Source organism: Parasteatoda tepidariorum, chromosome 5 (assembly GCF_982258835.1).
Source record: "Parasteatoda tepidariorum strain Cologne lab strain chromosome 5, Ptep-v5.0, whole genome shotgun sequence".
Taxonomy (NCBI): Eukaryota; Metazoa; Arthropoda; class Arachnida; order Araneae; family Theridiidae; genus Parasteatoda; species Parasteatoda tepidariorum.
The window spans coordinates 90,446,936-90,465,232 of NC_141759.1; the positions used below are offsets into that span (position 1 = coordinate 90,446,936).

Consider the following 18,297-nt stretch of genomic DNA (forward strand, 5'->3'; position numbering starts at 1 on the left):
TTTTTGGCTGAGTTTTTTTTAAAAATGAAATGATGAGGTCCTTCTATAAACTGTACAGGAAGTTGAGATTCAAACATTATTCTAAACATTCGAACATTATCTTAAACATTGTAAATTTATTCTATCAGACCTTTATTTTTTTATGAAACATTTTTATCTCTGTGAAACTTTTTTCCATATGACCTAGTGGAAAATGTTCAAATAATGAAAATAACTTTTAGTGCTCGTACTGTAAATGCATGTTTTTAATAAATTCAAATTGAAATTTAACTGTGGACAATGATTTTAATGGATTTTTAAACTTGGATAAAATTTTAAGGTCAAAATTTTACAATAGCAAAATTATTTTTGAATACATGAGGAAAAGTATGTAGAAATTTACCAGTCATAAATTTTTAATTGTAGTGACAATTTTTTTAAATATTTTTTACTCTTGTGTTGATTTTTTTTACATAATTTTTAATTTTCACAAATTATATCTAAATTTTCACAAAATAGCTACCTCTCAAAAAAAACTAGACCCCTGGTAAATATTAAGTACTCATTTACATAAACTTTGAATAACACTTAAAAGTTTAGAACAATAAGTAAAATTTGACTTGATAAAAATCACAAATAGGTTAAATAAGAGACATGTACATTTTGTGAAGCTGCAAAAATTTACAAATATCCACATAATCACAAGAGTACTTGCATAATTTTCATTTTTCAGCAAAATATCATCATTTACCAGAAAATTTATATTTAGAATTCTTATCCCAAGCAATTTCACCCTTTTAACTTTTTAGAATCCTTTCATCAAGTTATCCCTAACTTTCTCCTTTGCTAATAGTTTGAACATGACAATCAACTTCTTTTATGCTGCAAACTAAGAACATGTTAAAGAATGTTCTGGAATTCAGAGAAATTTCTAGAACTTACAGGACAAGAGAGGCAATTCCTTTTTGACCTGCCTAATTCAGTAGACATAAAAGAAAAGCGGATAAATAAAAAAATAAAATAAAAAAAGAGCCATATCCAGTTACGTTTTAATTCTTATGAAACAGAAACAAAGTTTAAAAAAATTTCAGCTTTTGGACTAATTTCACAGTACTTTAATAATTGTTGTGATGTTGAATTAGGACGAAAGGTAATTAAAGTAAGAAAGAAAATCAAAAATGTTTTATATTTTCTTTTTAAATTTCTGTTTCGTTTCATAGGTGACCTCCAATCTCTTTAAATAATTTTTACAAATTTTCACATCCTTGTCGCATAATATCAAAAATATTTCCGCATAATTTATAAGGCCCTAGGTACAATATAAAGTATATTTAATACTAAAACTATTCCTGGTAAAATAAGTTCTTTAAAAACATACCACTATGCACCATTTCAAACTATTTTTACAGAACTAATTGAAACGAATATATTGTGTTTTTTGAAGAAGCAACTTGTTATCTATGTATTACGCAAGAAAAAAGTTAATACTAACACCATGCCTCAGACAAGCCCATACGAAATCTACAGCACAAATAGTTCCAGTTCTCCCGCAGCCAGCACTGCAAAAAGAAAAAAAAAATTAAAAATTACACTAGCAAAGTTATAGATATATATTTTATAATATCAAAAATAGCAATTTAGACAATCATCATCATCATCAATGGCTCAACAGCCCAGGGTGGGCCTTGGCCTTCTCCAGAAGTTTTTTCCAGACTAACTTTTTTCCTGCTAGTATTTCCCAGCTTTTAGTTTTTAAGACCAAAAAGGTCTTTTTCTCGGCCATCTATCCATCTCAAATTCAATCTGCCTCTTTTTCCTGTGCCAACTGGTCTGGCATTGAAAACTTTTTTTGTGGTACGGTGTTTGTCCATTCTGATAACGCTGCCTGCCCATTTTATTCTTTGTTGTTTAATGAAGTTGAGATGAAAAAAATTTAGACAATAGGGTACATAAAAAATAAATATATATGAAATACATATAAAGAAAACATAAATTACTTTACAGTAGTTTGACAGATTTGATATAAGTTAATTAATGGTTGTTAGCTAAATTACTAACATTTTTTAGTAATGAACAATTTTGGGGAAAAACATTTCCTCTGTTTTTTCAACCATTCAAAACTAATAAATTTTTTTAAAAAAAGGTTATCAAAAATAGATTTTATAATGCTGGAAGTTAATTATTAGTTCATAGTTAAGTCTTTCGGGATAATCAAATACTTGATATTTGTGTAATTCAATAGCAGGATAATATATATATGTATATATTTTTTACTCTCTCTTAGAATAAGGATAGAAAACAAATTTGAAAGAATACTTGAAAAAACTAAACAGAATATCAGAAATTATCAAACAATTTGTTCAGTAAACTTTTTCTTTAACAACTCATGTTTTTAGTGCTTCATTCATAAAATTTTGGAACTGATAAAAATTTCTAAAAGAACAAAAATGTCTCAAAATTACTTTATTCTTTAATACATATGATTGTCATGAAAAATTGAAAATGAAATATGTAGGGTCCAACCCACCATAACAATAAAGTATCCATAGGTCAAGTAATGCAAATAGTTCATAACAATAACAAATTTTTTTATTTAAACGAAAAATAATAAAAACGAAATACAATAAGCACAAGAGCTTATGAAAAATTAATACGAAGTGAGCGGGGGAATGGAGCCGCCGCTACTGGCGAAACTCAAACTCGCCAACAGCACCAACACTAAATAAAACATCAGAACTGCTTTAAATTAAGAATAATATTATAAATGCCTGCAAAAAAATAAAATTTAAGAAAAACTTTTACCTGCAATGGACAACAATTGGCATTGTTTCTGATGCTTGGCACTGACGCATCAAGCGTACTAATTCTAGAATGGGATGAACGGTATCAGGAATTCCATGATCAGGCCAAGATGTATAGTGAAACTGGTAAACATCCCTCATTTCTGAATCACATTTGACTAATAGAGTTCGTATTAAAAAATCTTGACAGATCTGAGAAGTGTTGATCTAATGAAAAATAATAAATGATTTTACTAATATAATAAGTCACGAGTAGAATACAATCAGAGTTGTAGAGATTATGAAAGCATTAAATAAAAACCATGACTTCTAAAAGTAACAAATTTAAAGAAACTTTCAATACAAGCATATATCTCAAATGCTCATTAATAGTCAAGCAAAGAAAAATAAATAAATAAAAATAATAAATATAAAATAATGGATAAAAATAATAAATAAAAAACAGAAAATAAATAAAGAAAATAGATAAAATAATAATAGATAATAAATAGATAAATAATAAAAGAAAAATAATAATAGATAATAAATAAATAAATAATAGAAGAAAAATAATAAAAAAATACAGGGAAAATAAATTATTATGTTAAGTTAGGTAATTTATGCTTTTTATTATTAATAAGATATAATAACCTTACATTAATATAATTTAGATCGAAGACATGATATACCTTTTAGTAAAATTTGGTAGTTTATACAGTCACTCACTTAAATATTATAATCATTAAATAAATACACAGCAAAGCACAATTTTAAGTAGATGCTTACCATTGGACTATTTGCAATGGACTAAACAAAATAAATTTTTTAGAAAGATAATAATAAATTGATATAGCTATAGCAGACAACTATATTCTGTTTCAAGTTCATAAAATATAAATTATATCAAAGGTAGAATTAGTTGTTAAATGAAAAGGGAGAAAAAATAACATTTAACTTAAATGTTAATAACTTTTAACTTCAATTTTAATTTTAGCAAATTCGAGTTTAATATACTAAGTGTTACATTTATTTAATACAAGTTAAACTGAATATCTGAAAAATCTATGTCTAAACCTCTCTTTAGGGTATATTTGTATTATTCATTATGATACTTGTAAGTTTGAGATTGGTTACAAAATTATTTACAAGAAATTTTCTATCTGAGTTTGATTTATTTGACAAACATAATTATATATTGTAATAAAATTAAATAAAAAATCTTACCAATTCAACAGAAATATTTCCAAAATGTTTCACTTCACCCTTAGATGGCCAATATTTCTCACACTTATTCTAAAACAAAATTACAATTCAATAAAAATTGATAAAGGAGAAAAATTACATTTATGTAAAACATTGCTATTAGGAAAAATTTCTCAGACTAAAATTACATGCTTGAATCCCTGCTACTGCTACTTATGATATTCTTTATAGATAAATAAAATGAAGATATTACAGGAAATGCATATTTAGATTAAACAATAATGAATTTTAGAAATTTCAAAAATTAGAAAACTCAGCAAAATATAACCTATGAAACAAAAAGTGTTCAAATTATTTAAGAATAATGGAATATTTCATACGAGGTTCGATTAAATACCACAATATTGGATAAAAAATAAAATTGGTAATTAAAGCATAAAAGACAGAGGTAGCAAAATTAAATTTAACATCTTTAACTATAAAATAGTTATAAATATTTTAAGATTGTCCTTTCATGATATTAATACCAAACCATATGCTCTTTCTAAATATGGAGCATTAGATATTAATTTCAAGTCTTATAACATACAGCAGTCCCCATATGGGAAATGCGGAACCCTAGGGTACTGTGGAAATATTGAGAAAGTTCCGAGAGTTAGGACTTCCTTCAACCAGTTTTTCTTAAAAATTTTTGAAGCCTTTAATTATATTTAAAACCAATCAATGATCCATTATTTATTTGATATTTCGATTCCTTTCTAAAATTATCTAAAGTAAAATGCCAGTGAATAAGAAACAGCAATTTTTTAAAAATATAATTTAATTTCTCTAATAACTGTATATTGAACTACATTCTGAAAAGAACATGCATTTATAAAAAATTGCATTAGTATTTTTCAATCTTGCTATTCAACTCAAATAAAATAACTAAATTTGTTTACAAAGAAATGCGTTTCCCTGATCACCATTATCAACACTTATAACAGTTCATTTCAGCTTCCATTTACACGAAAACCATAATTTGGCTTATTTTAGCATACACCAAACACATTCATAACTAGACTAGATTCAAATTCAAAACTGTAGATTTAACTGCCAAGTATAAAACCAAATTTAAAATTATTAATATAATCAAGAGAAAATTTCATTCCTGTTATTAAATATTCACATTAGTCTTTTTACTGATTAATATGTTCACTATATAGTCTTTTTTATACTTTATTTATAAAGTTGGGGTTTGGAAGGTTGATTATTTAGGGTTCCACAGAAAAAAACATATTGGGAACAGCTGGTCTACATATACGGGGTGCGTAGCCAAATCTTTCAACAAAAAAATAAGCAAAGTACTTTTTGAGCACTCAAAAAATATTTTTAAGCACCATATACATTAACAAAATGCAAAATAAGTTTTTAAGACTTTACATGATCATGATAAAATAACTAGTTTCTGACAAATCGTTTTCTTGATTATATTATCCATCACATAAAGATCAGAATTTTTCGGTTCGATATCAGAGGGTGGAAAATGAATCCTGAAATTGAGAATACCTTGCAAAATGCAGCAGAGTTGCACATAAGAGTGCAATAATCTCACTGAACCCTCAGTTGACGCACATGCGGACCCACAAGTATTTCATCAAACAAGTATAATGATTAGCGCTTTCATACGCTTCGGACTGACGTTACATCGAAATGCTTTGAGTTTGAATGAATTGGGAAAAGGTTGAAGAGAACAATGTGAAAACCATGTTTTTGCACAATCGTCATGGTAAGGGAGAAAAAAATCTAATTTTTGAAAAGGGAAAATTAAGCACTTTTTAAAAACACCCATTAAAGAGATGCACCTTTAAGGGCTTTTAAAACACGAAAACCGAAAATAAGCACCTTTATAAAACGCTACGAACTATGATATATATATATATATAATAACTATATATAATAACTTATGATTTTTTACAGACAAATTACAAACAGGTTATTTAAAATCCTTAAATTCTTACTTTTCCAGATTCCACCTCATTGCAAGCCATCACAACAACTTGAACATCACAAATCCATATCATTCTCCAAAAATCTATCACAGTATTTGGTAGAGGCCCTTGAGCAGCGATGTAAGCTAAAGCACCACTAGCTCCCTAAATAAAGAATTTAAAGAAAAAAACTTAAGTATTATTTTAATCATTCTAAATTAAGTATTATTTGACATATTTTATTTATCCATTTATTATATTTTAAAAATATTTTATTTAAATTTAAAATTTTTAAAAGTAGTAAATGGTATTTAATAATGAACTAACTTATCTCTTTAATTGTTCAATTCCTACTATTAGTTCACACTCTCCCTATATCTTGTTAAAATTTTCAACTTAAATAAATTAATAAAATAATTTTTATTAATTTAAATTGATTAATAAATTAATTAATAAATTAAATTAATTAATAAATTAATAAAATAATTTTTATTCATCCATTCAAGTTTAAATATATTTTTTTAAACTTGTAGTGGATGACACTTGATGTTAATTCAGTTTTTTCAAATATCAGTTCATTAATTAAATTTAATGAATTAATTTTAGTTTTATTGGAGAAAAAATTGCAATTATTTATTAAAAAGTAATTAAAATAAACATTTTATGTTACTTGTTTGTATCAACTTACTATTAAACTTTTTGACACATTCTTTTGTTCTATTTATTGCTTCTAGCATTTAAATTTCCTCACTAAATTATGATATTTTCAGATAAATTTAAGAAATAAATACTAGCAACACATTTTGATTTAACGAAATATCAGAAACTTGTATCCTATTAGCACTATACTCAATAAAAACTTTTTTAAGCATTTTCTTCAGATTTATTATTTGACTTTAAGCAATTGAAATATTATATTATTATACTATCACACACAAACATTCTTCATAAGAAAGCCATAACATAGGATTGTGTTACCTGGGTAACTTTGAAATTACAGTGCACTCCCGATTATCCGGGCTAATCACCGGGACAGGTCGCACGGACAATCGAAAAACACGGATAATCCGAAAACACGGATAATCCGAAAACACGGATAATCCGAAAACTCCTTTTATTAAAGACAAAATCAATATTAGTACAAAAAATATAAAAATTACTCACATTTGCATGCTGTAAAACATCAAACTAGGAATTTTCCTTTTAAAAAAATGCGTAAAGTGTCTTCGTCATTTATCGATACACATATTTTACGAACCGCAGTAATTTCACCGTAATCAAATCCTCCCATAAAATCTAATAAAGTTACCACAGAGCTGCAGTATGAGAAATTGTATTTCCTTCATTTACTACATCTTCTGCATCAGTTACTATCATCACTATTTGATTTAGCAACATAACGATGTCTTTATCTGTCAAATACTGGAAACCAATCTTCTAAATTTTCTTCATAAAGAATTTCGAAACCTTAGATTCCTTTTGCTTGTTCGAAAATACTGTTATCATATTTTTCTTGAACATCTGAAGAAAACTGTTCATCAAGCGGTATGATCTCTCTCCAAGATCGTGATAACATAGACGATTTTACCCTTGACCATGCTGCTGATATTCCATATACTGTAATCCAATAACGAATATTGCTTACAGAAATTTTGTAGTGTTATAACTTCATGAATCAAAGTTTTTTAATTTTGAAAATGTTTCTCTTTATATTTTTTGTGACTCCGGAATGAGCACGGATAATCCGCAAACCGGATAATCCGCAAACCGGATAATCCGCGCACGGATAATCGAGAGTGTACTGTATTTTATTTACTTAACTTTTTCTAATAAAATTTAGTTTGAAGCAGGCTAATATTTCTTTTACTGTTAACCAGTTATTAACTAATAAAATTATTATTTAGAGCTGTTACTATTGAGAAAGGAAACAACATATTAGTTTTATACTTTCTTATATGCTAGCAGGATAAAAAAAAATTCATTCCTTAAAGCAAATGCATTCTGCAGTAAAGAAATACAATGCAAACACATAAAAATAAATAAATAAACAAATATGGATAATGTGATTGCATATGGAGACACTTTTCTATAATAGTAAATTTTTTTAAAACTACCAGCAATTTAAGAACATCAACGAATGTGTTATACAATACAGTTTTTGATATTTTACTTCAAAAGTACAATGATGTCAGACATTTGGAGTAAAATATCAAAAACAATTTCTAGATATTTTATTTAACCACAAACAAAACTTAATTTAAAAAAAAAAAATCAATGTACCTTTATATGACTGGCATTTATGTAATCTGACCCAGGAATACCTTCACTTTTTGGAAGAATGACTCGTGACTTGTCATCTAAAAAAATTAAAATCACAACTCATTTAGCAAAAAAAAAGTATTAATTAAAAAGAAATAAAATTTACACATAAAAAGCAAAAATGTTAAATAAATTAGAATTTTTTTCAACTTAACTCAGATTTTCATTTATTTAAATCAATTATGTTTCATTATATAGTTGAATTTATTAGACATTTCAGAGCAATGAAGTCTTTAAGATTAATATAGAAAGCATAATAATGAATATTTCAGAGTAAATCCACAGAATTATGGACAAGTAATGTTATTACGTGTTTCAAAAAGGTCAAAGTTGGTTCACTGTTTTTAAGTTTTTTCAAGTTAAAGATTATAAATATTAACACATTAAGAATTATATTTAGTAAGTAATATTATGCCAAAAAACACTCAGTCTTTTTTTTAAAAATATTAACACCTTAAGAATTATAATTAGTAAGTAATATTATACAGAAAAAAAAATCAAGCCTTTTTTAAACTCTCTATAGAATATAATTTCCCACATACATTGGCAAGAAAAAAAATGGCTTATGCATTTTGATAAATAGATAAATTCAAGAATAAGATTGATATTTGCCAACTGCATATTTTTTTATTATTAATTCTTTGCAAAGATTAATTATTTTTATTTATTTATTTTTGGAAGTCTAGTGTATGTCAAAAGATTTTTTTTAAAAGTCCAAATGATCAAAATATCTTTAAAAGTAAAACTTATCTTAAAGAGTGTTCTTTTCTCCTTTTATTTTAATGATTGAAATCAATTGCTTAAAGCAAACTAGTGATCTTAGATATCTTAATTAAAGTTAAAATTCGATTTAAATAGAGTTTCCCATTTATATTTTAAAGTGATAATAATTAAAGAGAATAAATAATAAACTAACAAAGTTTTCCTATTAAAATAACAAAAATAATATACTGAAATAAAAAAATTTGAACAAAAAATTGACTTTAAAAAATTTGAATTAAACTTTTTTGAAATGAAAAAATATAGTTAATTCATATAAATAAATTCAGTGTTTTCACTACAGCGCGAGAACGCGAGAATCTCGCATATTTTTTTCTTTTCTCGCATTAAAAAATGATTACCGCGAGAAATTCGCGCATTCTATAAATCAATTTCAAAATTCGCGAAATTCTCTCATTTTGGAAAAAGCTTCGAATTACGACATTTAGAATAAAATTCGTTTCACTTTTCTTCCTAGATCTTCATTATTTTCAACACTTGCCCCGTTATCTAGCTTCCCTATTTACCAGTAGGTATTGTTCAGAACCTTTTCGAACAACAGAACACAACCCCTCCGAACCTAAGAACCCCTTTCAGAACACATTTCTCTGCAACCACGTGTTTACTGTAGGTATGGTTTTTCATGTAAGACGTTCAAATTTTTTTATGCACTAATGTAAGATGGACAAATACCTAGTAAAGGCAAAATCTTCTATGATGATGCAGCAAAAATATTCAATGCTTTAAAAAATAGAAGACGTTAAAAATGTATTATAATAAAAGAAATGATTTTTTTTCCAAGTATATTTGTATTTTTTCAGTTTTTAGAAATCTCACTTAACTTTCTGAAATCTCACCCTGTTTTTGAGAAAGGGTGAGAAATTCTCACCCATTTTTTTTCTATGATGAGAACACTGATAAACATCATAAGAAATCAAAGCTAACTTACATGGTACAATGTCTTTATATCTATTCTTTGGTCTATTGACATCCTTTAAGGCACATGAACATGAATAATCATTATCATTCTTCAACTTATCAGTCAATTTTTTCAATTGCTGTGAAGAAAAGCATTTATTAAACATAAAAATGAAAATAAACAAAGAAAAAGATATTATAATCAAAATGAATATAGGAATAGACACGTCAAAAATTTTACATTTAGTTCTAACACAAATTGGCTGTTTATTTGAGGTTGAAATTGGAACTATAAATATAATTTTACAAAATGCAATTTAACTCATTAAAACAGCACTATTTCATTTAAATACTCGTCATAAATTTGATAAATGGTAGAGTTAAAAAAAAAAGCAAGTAGTAACATATAAACATAGTACTAGTATATCCACAATACTAGTATATAAACATAGTACTAGTATATCCACAATACTAGTATATAAACGTAGTACATAGATCAGTAACAACATACAAACTACCCCTGTGGCAGAATTTTTTCAGCCTTTCTGTGACTAACTTCCCTAGCACTAATATATATATTTTGTTTTAAGATACTTTTTAATATAGCAATCATTAATTTAAAGTAACAGAAACGTTGTGATTACAGGAGAGAGTATAGAATTAAAATGTATAAAAAATTTTAATTGTAAAAGTAATATTTTATTAATTCTAATATTATAGGCAATATTCTCGAATTTTGTAGGTATAAAAATACAAAATACACTAATTATTTCCTCTTTCGAATTTTGCAAATCATTACACAAATTAAAATTCGTAAATAAATTAAACGATAATAAATCAAAATTCGTATGTAAATTAAAAATCGTAAAATCCATGGAGTAATTTCCAAAATGGAGATTGACAAATGTATGTAAAACATGGTCTGCTTTAAGGAAACAAAGTAAAAGAAAGAACACCATTTCTAGAGCGAACTATCTTTTAAACTTTCGCGTTATTTCTGAAATTTTTATTTCACATTATTAATTTGAAATTCCAGCTAAAGCCAGTCACCACCGATTATCTTTTTTTTTTTTTTTAAATCTCAAAAAAGAATAGAAAAATCACGATTATTTCTTTCCTCTCTGATGCGTAAGAAAGACATTTTTGAAAAAAAAAAATAAAAAATCTGCAGAAAGGAAAACCAAAAATTTTCCCTTCCCAAATGAAAAATCTTTCCGCAAAAACTCTAACGTTCTGCGACAATGTCGCCGTAATTCTGCCAAGGGGCAAACTACATAGAGTTTTTCAAAATTAATTTTCTAGTCATCACGTCTTCCCCAAAATACCTCAAATCGACGAAGTGTTCAGATTTGTAAGGTTTTTGACTTAGAAATCAACTAAGTTAAGCTGAAAGTAGAGTTTAGTGACACAAAACTGGAATCAGATATACTGCACTGTGATAATATTGAAAACATTTAAGAACTAGTGTGTTTGAAAATAGAAAAGAAATTTATATTAAGTTATATGCATTTTAAAAAATCAACTGTCTCACCATTATAATTTTGAAAGTTTTCCTAACATTTAACTATATAATTATGTTTGAGAACTAAAATTTCAAGATTGTGTTAATTGAAAATATTTTGCGTTTTAAAACGTATGCAATCCCAACAACTAAATCCCATGACTCACTGAATGTAAATGAGATTACGTACTCTAACTATGCTGATGAAAGAGTGTTGTAAACAAAATTCGTACTAAAAAAAAGAAGTCAGGAATGACTGACTATCTGTGTACCCTGACTTCCTAGAATTCGCTACCGCGCAGAATTATTGGTCGTCACCAGCCACAGGGCAACTAAATATTAATAATACCAATAGTTTTTTCTTTTTTAAACGTTTAAAATTTTCAATTTTTAAAAAAGTGATCACATGTTTCAAAAGACCCGTCATTGTTTAACATACTACAGCTGGTCACAGGCCAGTATGAAAATTTCCTAATTTTGCTCTATAGTAACCTAACCATATAGATATGGTTTCTGGGTAAATTTCCTAATTTTACCCCATAACAATCTAATCATATAGATATGCTTTGTAATTAATAATGGTAATAACAGGACGTCTATTCCAAATCAACCACAGACTTTCCTATACTAACAAAATATATAAAAGATTATATAAAAAATACTAAATTATGTACTAATATTTTGCATATAATATTTGTTAATGATTTATTCTAACCTTTTCATATTCAATTAAATTCATTAATATTATATCCTATGCAATTTCTTTTCGTGAATTTCATTTTCCTCACCAAAGAAGATTGAAGTACATAGAACAAAATACTAGAACAATGTTAGTAGCTGAGTAAAAAAAAAAAAATTTAACTTCAATAACTCAGAGAAAATAATTTCAATCAAGCTCATTTAAACTATCGGAGACTAAGACCTTTTGAAACGTGTAGTAAATCTGGTTATTTTGAAAATCTAAAAATTTCTTTTTTTTTTCTTTTTTTTAAATATTTTGTTGTGGGAGCAAATCTAGTTACATTACATCAAAAGTTACTCGAGACATGCAGAGCAAGTATCGCGTTGACTCCGGATAAGACCAATCAATAGTTTTATTTATTAATAAAAAAAGAGTCTTAACAACTTCCGGGGAGAGATTTTTTTTGATGAAAAAATGTGCATGAAATAACCATTAAATATTTATTTAAAAAAAAATTAACTAAGAAGTGCTGCACGATTCAGTACATAAGTTTTAAACTAAATATATTACAGACTAACTTCGATCCATTGTGCGGCATCTTTCGTTTACCCGTATGGTATTGTTACAACGGTACTGACACAAATGCTATTCTCGTTAATTATTTCCGTTTAAATAGTTTTCGTACGTTTCTAGCGTTTATGGTACAGAAATTCTACCGCTATCGTTAAAAAGCGAAGAAGCGTAAAGTGATACCGATGAAGATCTAACTTAACACAACCAATTTCAATTAGAGGAATCTTAGCCGGGAAGACTCGAAGGCTTAAAAACAATAAGGAACTTTTTTTATTCACGCAAATGAACAGCAATCTGTAATAAATGTCAAAATTTATCGTTTGGGGTGAGAAAAAAGAAAATCAAACTTTCTCAACGTTTTAAATAAATACAGAGATTTATTTATCCTTCTTCTGCATCGTAAATTTGCAAGTACGTAATTTTTTCAAATTAATGTTTTTATACTTATTGTACAGTTAGGAATTTTCGCACATTTACTACTAATTATTTGGTATTTTAAATTGATTCGTTTTTCCCCGTATCTATCGTTCGCACGGGATTGTCCCCGAGAAACGATCGATCCAGATTCTATTGTAATAAAATAACTTTAAAATTTTTCTTCTTTTAATGTATGTTTACTAAAACTGATTTTGATATGATCATTTAGGCCAGGGGTCCCCAACCTTTTTGTACCTAAGAGCAAATACCAGAATATCGGTCGAATGGCGGGCACCATTTATTTTTTCAAGATAAATTTATAGTTGATAGACATGGGTAATAATGCACACTACTCATAATGCACAAAAACTTAATTTTAAAAATTAATTTAACACAGGAATATAATTAGTATTAGTATCTCTTGGTTCTAAAAATGTTAGATTTTTGGCTACAAGATAGTTTTTTATTTCTTCAATTAAATGTAAAAGTCTATCAAGTACTTTGTCTTTACTGAGCTAGTGTACTTATGTATTTGCATAGCATAAAATTTGCATAGCATTTTATGGGAAAAAGGAGAAATGAAGTCTTTTATGGTTGTGCACAAGCAGTGGGCACACCTAGACCGATCGACGGGCGCCATAGTGCCCGCGGGCATAGGGTTGGGGACCCCTGAAAGGCAATCAAATCCTGTAATCACATCATTTATGAAAACTTATAATATATCTATCTATGATTAATTATAACTATGAATGCAAAGTAGTTCCCTTTTTAATTTTAGTTAACTGTAAAATTATTTAATATTTTTTTCTTTTTTTAATTTTTGTTAACTGTAAAATTAAATCTTCTATTGTTATAAGTTATATTATTTTATTTTATAACTGTGTCGTTGAACAGCTGACCAAATTTTAGGTTTACGACTACTAATGTTCAACTCCGCAGCCTTGTAATTTTAAACCTAATTACATGGAGAGGAAAGCCAGGAGAACCACGGCAAGGGGACTTTAATCTATCACTGAGGATATTTCACATCAACACTAGGGTCGGTGCATGCCGGATGCGGAATTCATATTAACCGGCCATAGCTGGGATTCGAACCCGGTTCACCTCATTGGAAGGCGAACGCTCTATCCCCTGAGCCATCGCGGTTCTATAAGTTATATTTTATTAGTAAATTATGTTTTTTTTCCCCTCAATATTTATCATTTGTAATGAATAGTTCTTTTGGAAACGATTGATTGAGGCTAGCTATACTATAATTCTATGAGCTATACTCGCCATTAACATATTCATCCTTTGAAAAAAATGAGACATTAATATTACAAACCGAAGAATTCGTAATTCGATTCGAAGTAATTATACATATACTCAACAAAATTTGCTTTTTAATAAATCGAACGTAATTCCTCTGGTTCAAAAAATATAATAAGGAATTTCTTTCCAAAAAAAAGTGTATTTGAAGACCACTTTCATAATTCATAAAATAAACAAATCTTAAATAAAAAATTAAGACACAATAAAGCAACATAATTCACGGGTTTCCCCTCACCACAAATACCTAAGTAGGACAGTGAAATAAAAGTGCCATACATTCTCAAAAAAGTCACGACTTCAACAATGATAGTGACCACCCAATTAATCTATTTAATTCTACCACAGCTTCTTATTGCCAAATAAGATAGTCTCACCCGAATTATCAAAGAATAAAATTTATTGCACTTGAATGTCAGAGTAAACGGTAATTATACTTGAGTTTCGTCATCTTTCTTGGATAAGGAGCAGCCCAGAGAAGTATTCTCAAAAACTCCTACGTTGGAATCTCAATCTTGTTAAACAATCTGAATTACATGCCACGCAGAGCAAGGCAATGATGTAAACTTTTCCTTGTGTTTAGCAGTCGTTAGTAAACAAAATAAAACTTATAGGATACTTAGTAGGTTCACTGTCGGCAAAAATTAATTTTTTTTAAATAAAAATATTAAAAAAATATCTCATTTATTAGAATTTAAATTATACATATTTTTTAATTATTTGCATTTATCAACCAAAGCATCTGAAAAAATGCATTAATAATTCTGAATATTTTTATACACAAAATTATAGCTAAAGCAGTTGATAATTTGTTGACTTTAAACTCCCACGTTGGAATCTCAATCTAGTTAAAAATCAGGATGTTAAAATACATGTCACACAGAGCAAGTAACGATGTAAACTTTTCCTTGTGTTTAATTTAAGTAGTCGTTAGTAAACAAAATAAAACTTATAGGATACTTAGGGTCACTGTCGGCAAAAACATATTTAAAAATAATAATAATAATAAATATCTCCTTTATTAGATTTTATTTAAATAATACATATTTTTTTTCGCATTTATCAACCAAAGCATCTGATAAAATGCATTAATAATTCTGAATATTTTTATACACAAAATTATGGCTAAAGCAGTTGATATAATTTATTGACTTAAAACTCTCACGTTGGAATCTCAATCTTGCTAAAAATCGGGGAGTTAAATTACACGTCACGCAGAGCAAGCAACGGTGTAAACTTTTCCTTATGAGTAATTTAGGAAGTCGTTAGTAAAAAAACTTCTAGGAAAATTAAGAGTCACGATAAGCAAAAATCATGTTTTTTTTAAAAAAAAGAAACAAAATCATATTTATTGGATTTAAATCGAGATTTTTTTTCTTTTAATTTTTTTTTCTTCATTTGCATTTATTTTTTGCATCTGATAAAATGCATTAATGGTCCCGCAGTGGACTGATCGTTAAGACACGGTTCCCAGCAGATCACCGAAGTCAAGCATCACTGGCTACGGTCAGTGTGCGGGTGGGTGACCACTTGGATCAGTCTGCGTCGGGACCGAGGGTGTGCGGTATTGGTCCTCGTTAAACTGTGCTACAGTAAAGTGCTTGACTTCGCGCGCAGGTCGTTTGGCTACCGAAGTGGGGGTGCCATCCCCTCCGCAGAGGATCAAAATTGTGATGGCATGTATTCGGATCATCCTCCGGGATGTTTCCCAGACCGTCGCCAATAGCCCAATGTGCAGCTCTAGTGCGATGTAAATTAACAACAACAACAATGCATTAATGCTGAATATTATTTAAAAACAAAATAATTTCCAACTGGCGGCCCGCATCCGGCCCTCGAAGCCTTTTTTTTGTGGCCCGCGAACTAAAATATATTAGTTGTCATTTTTTTTCGGACAGTTTTCGTAAAAAATCTATATTTGTTTAGAATACTTTAATTTCCTTAAAAAAACCTAATCTCTTCGTTTCTGCGAAATTTAACATACCAATGGAGAAAAAAAAATTTATTTCTCAAGAAAATATTTATTGAAATACAAAAATAATCGTGTATGTTGCTCTTTGAATTTTTTTTATTTTTTTATTTTTGTATTTTGTGAATATAATTTAGCATGTGCGTATCAGAAATTTTCTCGAAGAAATTCTCCGATTTAACTTTTTGAAACCACTAATTTTGGACGAAATTATTTACATTTGTATATTTTAAAACGCATAAAGGAGGTAATATCATATTTATTTAAATTCTTAGAATCGAATAGGGCGTGAGAGGAAAAGTAAAAAAAAATTAATTTCAGATGCTCGAGAATTTTTTTTCTTTTCTGCTTTAAATCCTAATAGGTCTGGAAAAGAGTGTTAATTTATCACAGATTTAAATTTAAAAGAAGAAAAAAAATCTTGTCACTAAGTTTCTGACTAAGAGTAGATTCAAAATGATACGCAACAAAATTATTCGTAATGCTTGTTATTTTGCTTTTTAATATTAAAAAAACTTATTTTATTAAGTTTCCATTCGAATGCAAGTACAACAGACAAACCTCAATTCTCTCATCGAACATTTTGTTAGCTACTATGTAAGTTTTAATACCAACCTTTTTAAAGTTTTATATCTTAACAATTTGATATCTGTTGCACATTAATTGCTTAATACATAGTTGCACATTAAAGTTATTGCAGCCAGAATTTTTAATATGCAATTAAATATTTTTAAATATCTACTTCTTATTTTAATTTGTAATTCAATATTTTTGTTTTGTACAACTTGATAGAAATCTGACAGTAATATTTAATGTTCCTTCCAGCATAAAAGAGTACCATATAAAATTTTGATAAAGTTGCGGCCTGACATTTGACTGGTGTTTTTAATTGTGGGCCCCGGTCTCATGTAAGTTGGAAACCTCTTGTCTAATTTATCCAACCGTCAAATTTATATTAGATATCGTCTAATTTAACGAATGTAAATAATTGCAAACCGGTTTCAGTCACGTAAAAACAATAAAGCTGTATAGTATCACCTGATAACTAATATTTAACATAAAATCTTATAGTGCGTCTGATAATTTGACCAGTGACTGTATATGTTTAAATGGGTAAATTCTTGCCAACAGAACATAGTTTGGAGGACACTGATGTTCTAAATAGGGCAAGAAACAACTTAATTATTTCTAGTATTATTTTTGATTACATACCGAAATAAACAAACTTATTAAAAAATGAGCCTCTTTTGTTTTTGGAGTCGGCAAATGTTGGCCGTTGTTTCTATAAATAACTCGACTAAACTGTTCGATTCGGTTCGTTGAGATCGACACGTGAAAAGTTGTAAAGAATAGGTCGATGTCTTTCTTTTATACACACTTAGACAGAAACAACTCCAATGACATGAGAGATTTTCTTCATAGATATTCAAAACTGGAAGATGAGTTCAAAAATAGACAATACAAATTTTAAAAAAAATCTGTGTATATTAAAATAAATATATGGGACATAAAATATAGCTATAACCTTTTTTTAAACGCCTTACATACCTGCCAACATTAAAGAAATAAAATAACGGAGATTTTACTAGCGACATATTTTAGGCTACGAGTAATGCTTTGATACATCGTGCATAATCATCTAAGTCAAAAAGAGAAATTCAAAATTGGAAATAATATAATTTAGCGAAGTAAAAAATATGTATATAAATCTTAACCTAAAGAAGATTTTTTTAAACCATTTTATATTATTATATAACTATTTTATAACCGTTGTTAAACAGCCGACCCAATTTCGGGTTTACGGCTACTAATCTTACACTCCGTAGCCTTGTAATTTTGAACCACAATCCAGAGGACAAGGGAACTTCTGGATCAAGCATTGGGAGAAATTTGCTTTTGTGGAGGACTTTTTGATGAAC

At 27.9% G+C, this 18,297-nt stretch overlaps 1 protein-coding gene across 2 annotated transcripts in view; it reads right to left on the minus strand.

The window, feature by feature from the left end:
• LOC107449872 (uncharacterized) overlaps window positions 1–18,297 on the minus strand; it is a 53,982-nt gene that overhangs the window by 19,647 nt on the left and 16,038 nt on the right. For both annotated transcript variants that reach the window (XR_006224846.3, XM_043040241.3), the window contains exons 2-7: window positions 9,960–10,068; window positions 8,213–8,289; window positions 5,963–6,097; window positions 3,984–4,052; window positions 2,782–2,987; window positions 1,472–1,538 (exon numbers count right to left, since the gene is read on the minus strand). Coding sequence is in view for 1 of the 2 variants with exons in the window: in XM_043040241.3 (XP_042896175.2) it covers window positions 1,472–1,538; window positions 2,782–2,987; window positions 3,984–4,052; window positions 5,963–6,097; window positions 8,213–8,289; window positions 9,960–10,068 (663 nt within the window). In the remaining variant the exon portion in view is untranslated. The remainder of the gene's footprint in view (window positions 1–1,471; window positions 1,539–2,781; window positions 2,988–3,983; window positions 4,053–5,962; window positions 6,098–8,212; window positions 8,290–9,959; window positions 10,069–18,297) is intronic.